At 36.3% G+C, this 16,821-nt stretch overlaps 1 protein-coding gene across 1 annotated transcript in view; it reads left to right on the top strand.

Annotated features, from left to right (window-relative positions):
- myo3a (myosin IIIA) overlaps positions 1–16,821 on the top strand; it is a 78,634-nt gene that overhangs the window by 39,248 nt on the left and 22,565 nt on the right. The window contains exons 8-17 of the mRNA XM_016576120.1: positions 4,284–4,349; positions 4,699–4,854; positions 6,953–7,007; positions 8,791–8,907; positions 11,211–11,315; positions 11,567–11,650; positions 11,914–12,116; positions 12,837–12,935; positions 13,036–13,150; positions 15,358–15,484. Of these exons, the coding sequence (XP_016431606.1) occupies positions 4,284–4,349; positions 4,699–4,854; positions 6,953–7,007; positions 8,791–8,907; positions 11,211–11,315; positions 11,567–11,650; positions 11,914–12,116; positions 12,837–12,935; positions 13,036–13,150; positions 15,358–15,484 (1,127 nt within the window). The remainder of the gene's footprint in view (positions 1–4,283; positions 4,350–4,698; positions 4,855–6,952; positions 7,008–8,790; positions 8,908–11,210; positions 11,316–11,566; positions 11,651–11,913; positions 12,117–12,836; positions 12,936–13,035; positions 13,151–15,357; positions 15,485–16,821) is intronic.

Genomic DNA, 16,821 nt, shown 5'->3' with positions numbered 1-16,821 from the left:
TTGCTATAAAATATAGCATTCTGTGTAGAATTCAAATAGCTCCGATACATTTTGTGGTCTGCGCCGACTCGCATATTTACACTGTTTGAATCGTTCCCTGTCCACTATATAGTGCACTACGTGCCATTCACTGTACAGAAAATACTAATTCTGTGGACAAGTGACCGATTTCAGCCGCGGCTTCAGCGTCTATTTTATAGTGTAGGGGGCGGGCGTTTCGGATTCTAGAGAGCATTTGATTGGTCAGAAGATTTGATGAGAAGATGAAGTACGATGTGACGTCAAAAAAATCGTTTTGGCGGAAGTGACGAACTGCAAGCATTGAATGCTTATATCTTCTAAATGCGAATTTTGTCACTGTTTTGGAGCACACTGCCTTATAGATAACCTTAAGACTAACATATTGATACTAACGCCCAAAATAACTTTAATTTTGATTTCATGGGGACTTTAAGAATGGTAAGGAGCAGTTCCAGTTATTTTTCCATTTTAGCTTGGTACAATCAAATACTATAGAATACCCAAGACATGTCACTCGTATAGTTTTGAATTGGGAAAAATGCAGTGCTCAATATGGCCGCTCTATCGAACGAAGCCCCGCCTTCTGAGTAAAAGAGACAATCACTAATTTGTAAAGTCATCGCGTCACTGCAGCTGCCGTTAGAAGTCACGGTTGCTATAGAAGCATTCAGAGTTCTGAGACGCACACTTAGGACTGCCCATGCACACTGGCTGGTCTATCCTGAAAAATAAGCTTTTTTAACGCTATCTGAGCAAAAGAAACAACATTCATGAGGCAGTTGTTGTCAGATTTCATTGGTGATTTCAAATATGAAATTTAATCGTAAGCTTAGCGAACAGTTTTGGAGAATTTGATGTTTCCCCATTCAAAGAGATAGGAGCTGCACTTGCATGCCCGAGAGGCATTTCAAAGATGGCCACCGAGTGAAATGACTTGTCTTAAAGGGACTTTGGTGCAATTACCATTTAGGTCTGTGCCGGCAGAATGCATGTAGGGACATCGCCAGTTCGCCACTCAGGATTGGTCACTTGTTTGTTGTATGGCTACTAGTTTCTCTCTGTAGAAGGCCAAACACGCTATTTGAGCAAACTAAACAGAATCATCTGATCATCCTCCATAACGTCATCGCTATTGACATCTTATACCGTATGTAAACACTTGTGTTACCAAGGCAATGGGTGATGCATTTGTATTATAGGCTCTGTTATCAACCATACAGTGGAAAACAAAACGTCTCAGGTTACTTATGTAACCATGGTTCCCTGAGTAGGGAACGAGACACTAACAGTTTTGGAGAATTTGATGTTTCCCTATTTAAAGAGATAGGAGCTACACTTGCATGCCCGAGAGGCATTTCAAAGATGGCCACCGAGTGAAATGACTTGTCTTAAAGGGACTTTGGTGCAATTACCATTTAGGTCTGTGCCTGCAGAATGCATGTAGGGACATCGCCAGTTCGCCACTCAGGATTGGTCACTTGTTTGTTGTATGGCTACTAGTTTCTCTCTGTAGAAGGCCAAACACGCTATTTGAGTAAACTAAACGGAAACATCTGATCATCTTCCATAACGTCATCGCTATTGACATCTTATACCGTATGTAAACACTTGTGTTACCAAGGCAACGGGTTATGCATTTGTATTATAGGCTCTGTTATCAACCATACAGTGGAAACAAAACCATAAACTTGCCACCTGGGCCAGAATGGAACGGTTAAGCAATAAGAAGGGTTTGGCCCGACACTGGAAAAGCGTCTTTTATTTTGATGGTCCCCAACAGACATTCTACTGACTATAAGTAACTATGCAAGTACCGTACATGTCAACTTAATCTACAAGCCCTTACCATAACCTAACAGTCTACTAATACTGTAATGAGAGTTAAGTTACTTATAATCAACAAAACGCCTTAAGTGGACCACCAAATTAAAGGCAAATTGTGGAAAATTACCTTTATAAAGAAATATTATCTATTTTCCAAGCATTCATATTACTTTGTCCAACCCCTGCATCCTTGTGGATACAAGAAAGAGACCAAGCGATTTTTCTTTCCATCGTGCACCTACCTGTCTGAAGGTGAAATTTGATTGTTTTCTGTTTTCGGGCTCAGAAGAGAAACTGTTATCACCAGTGTCATCTTGATGGTGCAGCACTTTTGTGTTCTAATACACCTCTCACACACACACACACACACAGCATCCGTCCATTGAGCGCTGTGCTATCAGAGCAGTGGCGTTCTGACTGCAGTCAGTGGTGGGGGTGGTGGGTATAATCACAGAGCGGTGTGGTTATGTTTCTGACTGCTCATGTACACACTGCAGGCTGTCTTTGTTGGGTCTCTCTCATGTTCTCTTTCCTTCTTATTAGAAAAACACACCTTAAACCCCCCATACCCATCCAGACTGAGAATAGGCAATGCATTGTGACAAAACTGGAACGCAGCCATTAGAATCTCAAATCTGAATGTTCTCAAAATATTTCACTGACGATTTATTTTGAAATGCATTTTTATATTTAGATCTACACTATTATTAAAAATGTTTTTCAAAGTCTCACCAAAGAAACGTCTCAGGTTACTTATGTAACCATGGTTCCCTGAGTAGGGAACGAGACACTGCGTCCTCTAGGGGTCGCTATGGGGAACGCCTCGTCGTGACCCGTGTCTGAAGCATACATTGAAAAATGTATGCTTCACACACACCCATCCAGACTGAGAATGAGCAATGCAGTGTGACAAAACTGGAACACAGCCATTATAATCTCAAATCTGTATGTCCTCAAAATATTTCACTCAAGATTTTTTTATATTTTTATATCTACATCTACACTACTATTCAAAAGTGTGGGGTTGGTAAGATTTTTATTGTTTTTTTGAAAGTCTCACCAAAGATGCATTTATTTGATCAAAAATACTTTTAAAATAGTAATATTTTTAAAACAATTTAAAATAACTGTTTTGTATTTTAATATATTTTAAAATATATTTTAACATTTAACATTTTAGCATTTTATTCTTTGATGAACAGAAACAAAAACAGAAACAAAAATATTTTGTAACATTATAAATGTATTTTTTTATTGTCACTTTTGATCATTTTTAACGCATCCTTGCTGAATAAAAGAATTTCAGGGTCAAATCTAGCCCTGAACTTTTGAGCATTAGTGTATATTTAAGTTCAATATTAATATTAAAATGTATATATGTATTTATTTATAAAAATATATATATAACTAAAAAAACTATAAATGTATAAACTGTGAAATTTCAGATTTTGAATGTTAATGTTTTACTGACATTTTATTTATTTTTTTAAAATATTTTACATTTTTATTTATTTTTTATCATTATTTTATTGCAAAATCTGGCAGAATTGGGTCTTTTTAGTACTAAATCTAGATTTTTATTTTTTATTTTTCTTGCTAAATCACTCTCAAGTTTCAGGATGACATTAGTCAGATTTGAATTTGCAGCCTTTAAATTGCAGAAGGCTTTGTTGTTTTCATCTGTAATCTTTTATTTTTTGCTGCTGCGTTTCCGATAAGGATGCACTTTAATAGTCCAAGTGTTTCTCCAGTCTGACACCCGCTGTTTGTGTGCGGTGCAGCGTGTGATAAGCAGAGATGTATGCCCCCCCCATTAGGGTAATTAATCGCTGTCAGAGGCACAGAGTGCGCTCCTGACGTGCTAGCCGTTGGGCTGGAGTACACTTCCTCAACCCTACTCTCCCTCTGCTAATAGCCCCCTTCACCAGGACATCAAATGACGGCTAATTAGCTCTATTGTTCCACAGCAGGGAACGCTTGTCAGGTCCTCTGTTGACACCATTAAGTGTCTATCTGCTTACTTATCTACATGTACAGGGAAAAGCTTTCTGGCAGCCTTCATAGACAAAGCTTTTTCACATCAGCACAAATTTACTAAAAAAAATTCACTTTGACTCATGCAACTTCAACCTCAAATAAAAACACAAGGGAGACAACGGAAAAATTTCACTATTTTTACCTTACTGAAGTTTATGGCACATGCATGCGTTTTGGTATATATACATTTTTCTTTGAGTATGATTATTATGGTCCGTACTTATAAGGACAATTGAAATGGTTTATCTATTCACCTAACTAACAGACAATTTTAGGCAGTAATCTAATAATCTTATCAAGTGAGAAGTGTCTTTTCCCTTTAAAGTTAATGGGATCAATTCCCTCTCCTCGTTTCTCTCTCACACTTATCTTTGCATATCTATCTGTTTTTCTCTGAACAGAAATCCTCCACCCACCCTACACCAACCAGAGCTCTGGTCAAACGATTTTAATGATTTTATATGCAAGTAAGTAACACAGGTTAAATGTATTTGTATTTATATGTACGGCATTGGCAAATCCAAAGTTTGTTGGTTGTTGAAGTTTTGTTAGTTTTTCTTTTCAACACTGATTTTGTGGGTTAGTAACTCTCATAAAGAGCCGTGTCTGAGTGTCTCATAATGCCTCGTCATACTCTAATTATCCTCCTGCTGTTTTACCAGAACTTTGTTTGTAACCGTAACTGAATTAATCTCAACAACCTTTAGCTTGTTTGTGTTTTTCCTGAATCTTGTCCTTATCAGTTGCCATTTGATTTGACTTCATCTTGGACATTTCAACACAGATTCTCCCATTTTTTGATTGTGTCCCCTTCAGGTGTCTGATAAAGGATTTTGAGCTCAGGCCCAATGTGTTTGACCTTCTTCAGCATGTCTTCATCAAACAGATTGTGGGGCGAGAGAAGACGCTGCAGAAGCAGCTGATGGAGCTAATCGACCTCAACCAACAAATGGGCGTTATCGAGAAAACAAGGTAGTTAGACTCAAATATCAGCTCTAGTGCTTTCTGTGAGTCATACAATGTGTTTAACGTGACACAAACAAAGTGTTTAAAATGCCACAAGTTTTAGTTTGGACTGTTTCTAACTTTTACAATTTAAAGGGCACTTTTTTCAATAAAATTTTTCACGCTTAAGAATGAGATGAATCCTCCAGCCACACAAGTGACATAGAACAAGCATCATTCTACATATTCTTGTGAAAAAGAAGTGCACTTAGTTTTATTAAAGTGTTGTAAAAGTATATTTTTTTAAAAACTGTACTCAAAACATTAGATATATTAATGAAATTACTAAGTAAGTGTATTTAATGAGAGTACACTTTCTTAACACACTTAAGTATACTTTTAAAAAGTGCGTTTTGTAATAATGTCAAATTAAAAGTTTTACTTTAAAATTCATTTGAACTCCTTGTTTTAATAAACGTTTTAAAAAGAAGTACACTTAACTAACATTCTAAAGCACATGTAAAGTACTTGATTCTAATTTTAACTGTAGTGCGTTCAATATTACATTTAAAGTTATTATATTTTAATTATACTAAGTCACAGCTTCGTTACTACAAATGTGTAATTAAAAATATTTAAATATGTGACATATGAGTTTCAATAGAAATGAATTTACAGTATTTTAGATTAACATAAATGCTTGTCAGTGCATTCAGCAGTATATTTTAACCGCATTTCAAAGGCAATAGAAGTAATTATAAAATCACATGTAAAGATTGAATTATATGGTATGTCCTACTTAAGTGTGTCAAAAAGAACGTGCAGCTCATTGCTTTTAATATAAATTTAAACTGTAAGACATTTTTATTTGAATTTCAGTTAACAGTCATTAGTCTGAAAACATTACATTCAGTTCATAATTAAGTATGTTATTTTAAAGTATATAATTTCCGCAATTAATACTCTTTTTAAAACTATGCTAAAGTGTACTTCTTTTTCACACGGAATGACTGGCCGAACTCTACCAGAGATTGTATCAAGAGAAACAGTCCATTCACACAAAGGGAGGAAACCTTAACACTCGATGTGGCGGCTGCTGTTCTGCCTTACATTTAAAAGAACTGATGCATTATTATGTAGAAGTGCATCAAAAATGCTCATTATGATGGCAGAATATTTGAAAGTCCCATCTTGCATTAATAAGAGATTGTTTGTTTACTCTAGAACATGCTTGAGCCGTAGCTGGACCGACTTGTAAAATACAAATTTTCCATTTTTAGTGCCTAGTAAGCACAATTTATACTCTTGATGATACCTTTATGATACCAAATATTATTTCTATTTTATTAAAACGTAATGTTGACATATTATACTTTTGCATGTAAGCGTCTGACACCCGCTGTTTGTGTGGGGTGCAGCGTGTGATAAGCAGCGATGTATGCCCTCCCCCCATATTAGGGTAATTAATTGCTATATATTAATATACTATAATTGACGACCAGGGCCGTTTCTAGCCAATTTGACACCCTAGGCGAAATCCCTATTGTCCCTATATATCAGAGCCCACTGATCTAATGGCGTTGTTGATCGCTCCAGATGCAAACTTTGCATGCAACAATCAGGCAGCAATTGACAGCACTCTGATCTAGTGGCATACAGGCATCGTCAGATTGACAGTACTCTAGCCCAATAATGTTGGGGGATCCAGTGGGGGTGGCAGTCATATTTCAGGGTGACCGTGCCACGCTTTATCACAACCCTGCTAAAAGTGCCAGTACGTGCGCTCATTGGCGCCCCTTTAGCTGGTGGCGCCCTAGGCGACTGCCTAGCTCGCCTATGCCTAGAAACGGCCCTGTTGACGACATACGGTGTACATCTAAAGCATGTTTAAACAGACAACAATTTTAAAATAACTCAGAATGTAAGAATATGTCCTGTGTAATCAGCCTTGAAAGCTAGTGATATATCAGAATTATTTATAATTTTAAAACTTACATAAACACGTTCATAAAAAATACAGGATCTCTGCTGACTGCAATACTGGCCATTATGGTTGCACCAGAGGCCCCCTCATCACAACCCCTGCTATGCCTCCAAGATATTAACTTCATTTTTATCATTTAAGCCATCTTGGAATAACTGAAAGGAGAGACAGTGATTCCAGGTATGATATATGTACGGTCAGTCACATGGGTTAAATCGAGTCTACTTCCTGTGGATGTAGCAGTAGCAGCTTCCTGTCTCTGAACATTATGTTGTGGCGACTTCCCTTGCAACTTTCCCAAAAGCTTCAATTGTGTACCCAATGGTGTGTTCTTGTGTTTCGCAAAATATCTTGTGAGGCAGCTAGTTACCAATATCATTGAGAATATGTGCTCATATCTTGTGCTTTTCTTAGCTCTGTAATTTCCGATCTTACGAGTGCTTAGGATGTAGGGTTTATTCAGGAGTTGCTCTTTTAAATGTGTAAATAAATACATGGTTTGGACCAATGTGCTGGGCTTTCTTACTTTACCTTCCATTTGTTCAATAACATCACAACCATAAGCTCTGTTCATGTTTGCAGTCAACTGTCTACATACATAGGCAGCTTCCTTTTGAGACAGCATGTGTTACTCACAAGAAGCATGTGAGGGCTTGCCATTAGCATGTTGCTAAGCTAAAAACATTCCTATTTAGTGTGAAAGGTCTTAGCAAGCATACAAATACATAACACAAATATTGAGTAAATTAGTTCAGCTTTGTTATGTATGGGTAAAACTAGTTTGAACTATTTTAATAATACATTTTAGCATTTAAAAAAGTTGGTTAGTCGGCATTTCTCAGTTAGTCAGTCATATTTGAGAAGTCTCTTATGCTCACCAAGGCTGCATTTATTTGATCAAAAATATGGTAAAAAAAAAAACCCTACATATTATTATAAAGTAAAATAAAAGTTTTCCATTTGAATATATTTTGAAATGTAACTTATTCCTCTGCTGTTAATATGCTGATTTGATGCTTAGGAAACATTTATTCTTATTATCAATGTTGAAATCAGTTGTGCGGCAATATTATTGTTTTGTTTTTGAAACCATGATACATTATTTGATGAAGAGAAGGTTCAAAAGACCAGCATTTATTTGATATAGTTTTTTTTATAACATTATAAATGTCTTTGCCGTCACATCCTTGCTGAATAAGTATTAATCAATAGTGTTAATATGTTTTAGTCGCAGTTGGTGTGATTGTGAATATTGTTGTTTAATGATAAACAGTGTATTTTCATAATCAGAATCTGACTATGTCCCCTGTGTTTGTAGATTAAACTGTGCACTTGTAGAGGTGAGGCCACACACACACACACGCTGGTTTCGATCATCACAGACTCAGGAAAGTCTTCAGGAAATTTTCCATCTTTCTGCCAGACAGCCCATTCATTCCAGCTGGAATTTTTTTGTACTTCTTACATTTTCCAGTAGCATTTTTAAGAGAGACTGTCAAGTGACCATAACTCATCCAAGCAGTCTCATATTTTAACTGTCAACTGAATAAATAGACAGATTAGTGAACAATAACAGAGTTTGTATAGAAACACATTTAAGGTGATTTATCAATGCAGAGGGGTCTCATTGACACTAGATATATTTTCTCATCCATTATGGTAGCAGTGCTGACAGGAAGCACTTGTATTATGCCTGTGTCTTTGGACTGATATCACCAGACGGAGACCTGTGATGTGTGTAACTGTCTTGTATGGCCATATTGGCCGCATATGGCAGCAAAATGTACATAGTGTGCAATAATCACTATGCAAAGATCCATGAATGCAGTAGTCTAGATAATGAATCATCTCCCCGTGTCTAGGTTTGGTCATGCATGAAAATGGAGACTCCTGCACGGTATTAGATGGTTATGTTGTGTATCGGTGTGCAGTGGTTTGATGGGATGGCCATCTGTGATGTTTAATTGTCTCTCTGTTAGAACACAATCACCGAACAGCTACAGAGACGTTATACAAAGGAGCAGATCTACACCTACGTTGGAGACATCCTTATAGCAGTTAATCCATTCCATAAAACGGAGCTGTACACGCCAGAGGTGTGTGTGTGGGGGGGATATTTCATTATGGATGCCATCAACCTTTCATAGTCTACTCCACTCCATTTACTACCACTCTCATTCGCTTTCTTCCTCATCTGTCAATCTGTATCTGGCTTGTGACATTGTACCTTTTGCAGAAACAGTGTATATTTCATTTCCCTTTTTCTTTCATTCACATGTTCTCCTCTCTCTGGATTTCCTTGTGAAAAAGAAGTACACTTTAGGATACTTAAAAAAGAGACTTATTATGAAAAGAATATACTTAAGTGCAAATTAAATGTTTAAACCTAATTACATGTTATTTGTAATGTTGTATGTTATAAACCTATATTACATGTAGCTTTAGAGTGCTTTTTTACCCAGTTAAGTAGGACTTATAATAATATTCATAATTACTTCTGTTGTCTTTAAAATATGGTTAAATGTACTGACAAATTTACTGACCACCATTTATGATAACCACCATTTATGATAACCTAATATACACTTTAATGTAATTTCTATTGAAACTTGAATGTCATGTATTTAAATATATTTGTAGTTACACAATTGCAATGATGACTGTACACGCCAGAGGTGTGTGTGTGGGGGGGATATTTCATTATGGATGCCATCAACCTTTCATAGTCTACTCCACTCCATTTACTACCACTCTCATTCGCTTTCTTCCTCATCTGTCAATCTGTATCTGGCTTGTGACATTGTACCTTTTGCAGAAACAGTGTATATTTCATTTCCCTTTTTCTTTCATTCACATGTTCTCCTCTCTCTGGATTTCCTTGTGAAAAAGAAGTACACTTTAGGATACTTAAAAAAGAGACTTATTATGAAAAGAATATACTTAAGTGCAAATTAAATGTTTAAACCTAATTACATGTTATTTGTAATGTTGTATGTTATAAACCTATATTACATGTAGCTTTAGAGTGCTTTTTTACCCAGTTAAGTAGGACTCATAATAATATTCATAATTACTTCTGTTGTCTTTAAAATATGGTTAAATGTACTGACAAATTTACTGATTGCAATGATGAAGTTGCAATTTAGTACATTTAAAATATATTAACTTTAAATGTAATATCCAAAGAACACATTACAGGTAAAATTATAATCAAGCACTTGACATATGCTTTAGTACATTAGTCAGCACATCAAAACAAGTGTACTTATTTAAAGCACAACAAAAGATTATTAAAACATGATTTAAAAAGTACTTTAAAGTAAAATGTTTAATTATTACAAAGTACACTTTTAAAAGTGTACTTAAGAAACTTGTGACCTTTTATTTCATTAATATTATATTATTTGTAAGTACAGTTTTTCTAATATTCTTTTAAGATTTAGGTACATTGCGAGTGTGTGTTCAATACAATTAAGCACACTTCTTTTTCACAAGGGTTTCTCAGCTTACTTTATTTATTAGTGATGTTTGCTTTTTGATTTCAAAGCAGTCAGGCTTATGATTTTAACCTTGCAGAAGATAAAAAATCAATTGGCATAAACTTGCATTAATGGCAAGCCCATTACAACCACTCAGAATACTGTAGCAACTGCATAGCAATGCCCTGGCAACCTCCTTGAACACCCGAGCTTCTCCTTAGCAACACCCCAGCAACCATTCAGAACATCTTCGCAATATCAATATCAATGAGCTAACAACCACTTCAAACATCTAAGCAGCCATATAGCAATGCTAGATGCACCCTAGCAACCACATGAGAACATGCTAAAGCACCTTAGAAACTGCTTAGCAAAGTGCCAACAACCACTCAGATCACCCCAGCCACCGCACTGAAGTACACTGACATCTGCTCAGAACACTTAAAGGGATAGTTCACCCAAAAAATGACAATTCTGTCATCATTCACTCACCCTCAAGTTGTTTCAAAACCAGACTTTCTTTATTTTGATGAATACTAATACATTTTTGAAGAATGTGTCCCCATTGACTTCCATAGTATTTTTTCCTCCATACTATGGAAGTCAATGGAGACCAGCAACTGTTTGGTTACCTACATTCTTCAAAATATCTTCTTTTCTAGTTCAACAGAAGAAATCAAGTCATACAGGTTTGGAACAACTTGAGGGTGAGTAATGGGTGAACTCTCTCTTTAAGCAACTGCATACAAATGCCATTTATGACATCTTAAAAACCACATAGGAATGCACTGTCAACCACCTACTCTAGAATAGCGGGGATTGTGTGTTTTGTATGGACAAGCACCACTTTTGCTTCATAGAATGTGAATTATCAAATTAGTCAAACACAGTTGTCTAATACTCTATTGTTTCTGTGACAGCATTCTAAGATTTACGTTGGAGCCAAAAGAACGTCCAACCCTCCTCATATATATGCAGTTGCAGACATCGCATATCAGTCCATGGTCTCCTGTAATACTGATCAGGTAGAGTATGTTCCTCTATGAACTTCTGGACTGTACGCTGGAAAAGTGGTAACCTGCAAGTGTTACTTGAAAGAAATATTTCTTCCTGATTTAACCCATATAAAGTAGTTTTGGTCGTATCAAGTAATGTATTTACAGTAGGTTGATTCAGTGATATTAAATAATATTTTAATATTTAGATGTTACCATTTTTTTTGTCATGTTCTGAGTATATCAGTCATGTTCTGAACTGTGTTTGTTTCTGTGTGCAGTGCATTGTCATCAGCGGAGAGAGCGGTGCTGGGAAAACAGAAAGCGCCCACCTATTAGTCCAACAGCTGACCGTTCTTGGAAAGGTTCGGAGGCTGCTTTATGTTCTCAATCTTAGGTTATGACTAATGTTATGTTTTTCTCATAGAATGTCTCTCATATCACTTAATACTTTATTCTTCTCACATAATAAAATAATTTCACAGTTGTGATGTCTGGCATTGGTCGTTTTTTTTATATATATATATATATTTTGGGAAGTAGCTGTGTAATAAGTGTGTGTTCGATCCTGATCACTTTTATTTTGCAGTAATGGCTACATGAGCAGTTCTTTTTTTTTTTTCTTCAGGCAAACAATCGGACCCTCCAAGAGAAGATTTTGCTGGTCAATAGTCTGGTGGAGGCCTTTGGAAATGCCTGTACTGTGATCAATGATAACTCCAGTCGCTTTGGGAAGTATCTGGAGATGAAGTTCACATGTGGAGGCACAGTAGTGGGAGCTCAGATCTCAGATTACCTCCTGGAGAAATCCCGGGTCATACACCAGGCCGTGTAAGAGACCATCTCCCTGCATATTAACCATGAAGCTGCAGCTAAATTCAGCATGAATACTGAATTAAATATCAAATGATAAGGACTGACTGAAATGACCAAACACATTTTGATGTTTAATAGTTTTCCTGTTTTATCGATTAGCCCAGAAGGGTACAAATCATTTGTTGAAAAAGAAAAAAGACAATTTGGAGCAACAATAAATTAAGCACAATGGAAAAGAAAAATGGTTACAATTGTTTCAATTTTCAGAAATTATGTACAAAGAAATGGCAGGTTACACATTGTATCAAACATTAAAATTTTATGTAGAAAGACTGAAATAGTATTTTTTGCAAATCATACTCCAATAATGTGTTTTATTTATATCTTAAAAAAAAAAATATATATATATATATATATATATATTTACAGCGCTATTTTGATGGGAAATGTTCGTTTGTATTAATTGTTCAAACTTATGTATATAATGAATTAATGAATTTGTTTAAAATATTTCTTATAATAAGTTATAATTTATAATGCCATACAGTAATAATTGTTATGGTAAAAATAAATCAATATATTAAATCATTAAATTAATTTAAATTATTAAATTAAATTAAAAATAAGAAAATTAAGAATTTGCTTTTCTTTTCATTGTGTTTACTTGCCACCATTTTCCACCAGCACTTTTTCTCAGCTGCTTGGATACTAAAATCTATTCTTTCTTTTTTTCAGAGGGGAACGTAACTTCCACATCTTCTATTATATCTATGCCGGTCTGGCAGAGAGGAAGAAACTCGGCCACTACAAGCTGTCAGACAGCAAAACTCCAAAGTAAGTTCTTGAGCTTCTGATAACAACTTGCTGTTTTTATCTGGATCCACATCTGACATGCTTATTTCTGTTTTGTACTCTTTGTTTTTCTCAATTCCAGGTATCTCCACAATGAGAATGTTAAATTAGTGCCTGACATTGTGGGCAATGCCTTCTATAAGGAGCAGTTTGAGACAGTGGAGCAGTGCTTCAAAGTCATCGGCTTCACACTAGAGGTACTCAAACCTATCACAATAAAGTGCTTACAGTCTTTAAAATAACGGTTCAAGAATACCATATTGACCTTTTTTGCTGCAAAGAACTCTTCTAAGTACAGTAGAATCACGTTTTTAATAAGTGTCATTTAGAACGTTTAATTTTACATAATTAGAGTTCTTAAATTGGAGATGATAGCACTGGCTGTCATTATACTAAAATGCAAATGTTGTTTCTTTTGGATAAGGGGCTAAATGCCCTTTGATTTCTATATTATGAAGTGTAATAGACAAGAAGAACACTGTGGTGCAGTGACCGTGAGAATAGCATGCCTGTCCATTCAGGTCCAGTGCTCTGAACGCTGGCGATGGCCTGTGTGGAGGGTGATGTAGAAGTTGTGACCCAGTGCTCTAATGCCATCAGTCTTCACAATTAGCATCAGGAGAATCAATGATGCATGCTAGAATACATTACCAGTGCCCATTTTGTCTGGACGGCTGCATCAAACCTTATCAGTGAAATAAGATAGCAGATATCCCAAGATCGTGAAACTATCGCAATAGAGCGCAACGTCTGGTTCTGGAAGTAACTCAATTAATTTTCTTTATAGAGAAATTATTTTTAACCTTTCAATGCAGATGCACCATGAATAACATGAGTTTAAGTGAAAACAGATTCTGGACAAACATGCAAAAAAATAAGAAATCAGGAAGGGGGCCAACACTTTTTCACATCACTGTATGTACACACACACATATATATATATATATATATAAGAAAACTAAAACCTAAAATATATTGTATTAATGCTTTTTGTCAGTGAATATAAGCCATTAGCTTTTCATATACATACTATCTCGAAATCAAAGTGTAATTTTGAGATTAATCTCAGTTCTTGTAAAAAAGATCCAGTGCTCTGAACGCTGGCGATGGCCTGTGTGGAGGGTGATGTAGAAGTTGTGACCCAGTGCTCTAATGCCATCAGTCTTCACAATTAGCATCAGGAGAATCAATGATGCATGCTAGAATACATTACCAGTGCCCATTTTGTCTGGACGGCTGCATCAAACCTTATCAGTGAAATAAGATAGCAGATATCCCAAGATCGTGAAACTATCGCAATAGAGCGCAACGTCTGGTTCTGGAAGTAACTCAATTAATTTTCTTTATAGAGAAATTATTTTTAACCTTTCAATGCAGATGCACCATGAATAACATGAGTTTAAGTGAAAACAGATTCTGTAGAAGCTATAAATAAGAAATTATTTTAATAGCCACATTTTTGTGAAGAACTGCACGGTCCATAATCTTGGCAAGAGATCAACCAATCTGAGAAGTCGCTGTTAGCATGGAAACAGAATTCACTGCAAAAGCTGAGCAGTAATTGTATTAGCTGTTTGGACTCTCATTCTGACGGCACCCATTCACTGCAGAGGATCCATTGGCGAGCAAGTGATGTTATGCTAAATTTCTCCAAATCTTTTCCCATGAAGAAACAAACTCATCTACACCTTGAATGTCCAAGTTTTTAGCTCTATTCCTCAAACTATTCCTTAAATTGTTTTTGAATGTGTAGTGTACTTCCAATCTTAAAAATAGCCTGTACTTGCAGATAATATAATATTAATGAAATAAAAAGCCACTTAAGTGTTCTTAAAGTGAGTACACTTTCATCACTATTTTTCACTATTACATTACATTTAGAAGTATATTATTTTCCTAATAAATATTCCTTAAAAAAAAAATTGGTGTACTGAGAAACTTTAGTTCTGGAAACACTGTTGTGAATTATATCACAGAACTACCACCAGGCCAACATCTAAATCTTCTTAGAGAACTTACTCTGTCTCTGTAATGTCAGTTTAGTTTTCGATTTCTCAAGGGAGACAGGCATAATCACAGGCCTGTGAGTGACATGACTTTGACATTACGGAACACTGTACTCTTTAGGGAATCCACCTAATCGAATAGACAGACGTGGCAGTGTGTCACTAGATATTAACTGCTATGCTACATTTGCAGAAATATGTAGCAGTTTCATTCCTCTTGGATGGGATGCTTAAACATAGGGTTAGGGTTAGGGTTAGATGTTATTAGATGTGATGTCATGTAATAAATCATGTTATTTATGCCTGGCATCTCTTCTGTAGGATTTTTAATTTAATGCATTTTATTTATCTGTTGGTATAACCAACCGTGGTACATTTTTATGTCATAATTTCATCAGGAGCTCGGGAGCGTTTACAGTACCTTAGCTGGGATCCTAAATGCAGGTGATGTTGAGTTCACATCAGTGGCTTCGGAACATCAGATGGACAAAAGCAACATTTCCAACATGGCAGTACTAGAGAGTGGTAAGTATTGTTATATGTTCCAGGTTTTGATCTGAGCCTGAGCACAGTTATATAATCAGTCATGGGCGTTGTGTGTTTATGTAATTCTGAAGAGCCACAAGAAACCCTGTGTAAATCCCTATCTGCATCTCTTTAGAAAACATAATCTCCATAAACAAGCCTTGTTGCTCTTAGCTGACTTAATAGATGTTGAGGGGCACTTTTCACCATCTTATCTAGACCAGTTTATCTAACTTAAACTAGCAAACCACATTTGAGTTTCTTTTTCTATTTTTTACACAGTCAGCATGGTACTATTTGATATTCAATAGTGTGACATTGAAGGTTTTAGTGCATCTGAAATTACACTGTGATGATTTCATAAAGTGTCTAGGCTAATATTGCTCACAATCCCTTGGGGAACGGAGTTGGCAATAATTTCACCATAGACATGTCACAATCCGCTGGAGCACGGGCACGAGGAAACGAGGAGACATGGAGATTTCACAGAACTAAACAGTCTGAAACACCTGCTTTGAACGATCCATGCAACTATGTAGTTACACCACACAGTCTACCTAAACATAATCAGAGAGGTAGGCAGGAGGCCTATGGTTATGTCTAACAGGATATCTCAGAGGGACCGTGCATGAGTCAGTTTCTTCTGTCTCATTTTCAAATCCTAGCTCAAACATAAGATCTGGTGTCTCCTGGTTGAGTCTCTTAAAGAATGAACAGTTCCTTGTAATGGAGTGTCCATGCCCTTCTGCAGTCACCATTGTGCCTTTTACTTTGGTGACTGTGAGTGACTTTGTGTTGTAAGGTGTCGTTAGTTTGTTTCGCTTTTGTTGCCGACTGATATGCAGCTTCACTTGGAAGTTTTTCAGTTTGCCTATTCCTTTGAACAGTTCTGGATAGCTTTCAACAAGTTCATCAGCTACTGTGCGGATGGTGTTTGTATAATTAACAGCACTGGTGATATTTATCAGTCCAAGCTCTTGTGCTGTTCCATAGCTTAGAAGGGTGTGTCCATCGTTCTGAAGAACATAGAACTTGGTCTCTGTAGTGTTATGTGATGCTTGTACATTGCACTGGAATACACCAATAATAGGCAGAGCCATACGCAAAGATCTTAATTGTCGCTGCTCTGAGCTTTGGCTTGGGTGTGAGCATGTTGAACACTGCTTTGCTGATAATATTTACAGCTGCTCCGGAATCAATCAGAGCTGTAACTTTGGTGCCGTTTATTTTAATTTGTGTCTGAGGCTGTTGCTGGCATGTATTGCTGTTCAAAACAAACACATAAGCATCCTCACTGCTCGACGAATCATCTCGTGTGTGGCTAGTGCATGCTGTAG

The sequence above is a fragment of the Sinocyclocheilus rhinocerous genome, unplaced genomic scaffold (genome assembly GCF_001515625.1).
Source record: "Sinocyclocheilus rhinocerous isolate Xijiao unplaced genomic scaffold, SAMN03320098_v1.1 scaffold1213, whole genome shotgun sequence".
Lineage (NCBI taxonomy): Eukaryota > Metazoa > Chordata > Actinopteri > Cypriniformes > Cyprinidae > Sinocyclocheilus > Sinocyclocheilus rhinocerous.
Note: the sequence above shows the minus strand (reverse complement) of the source record. Positions and strands in the feature narration are given on the sequence as shown.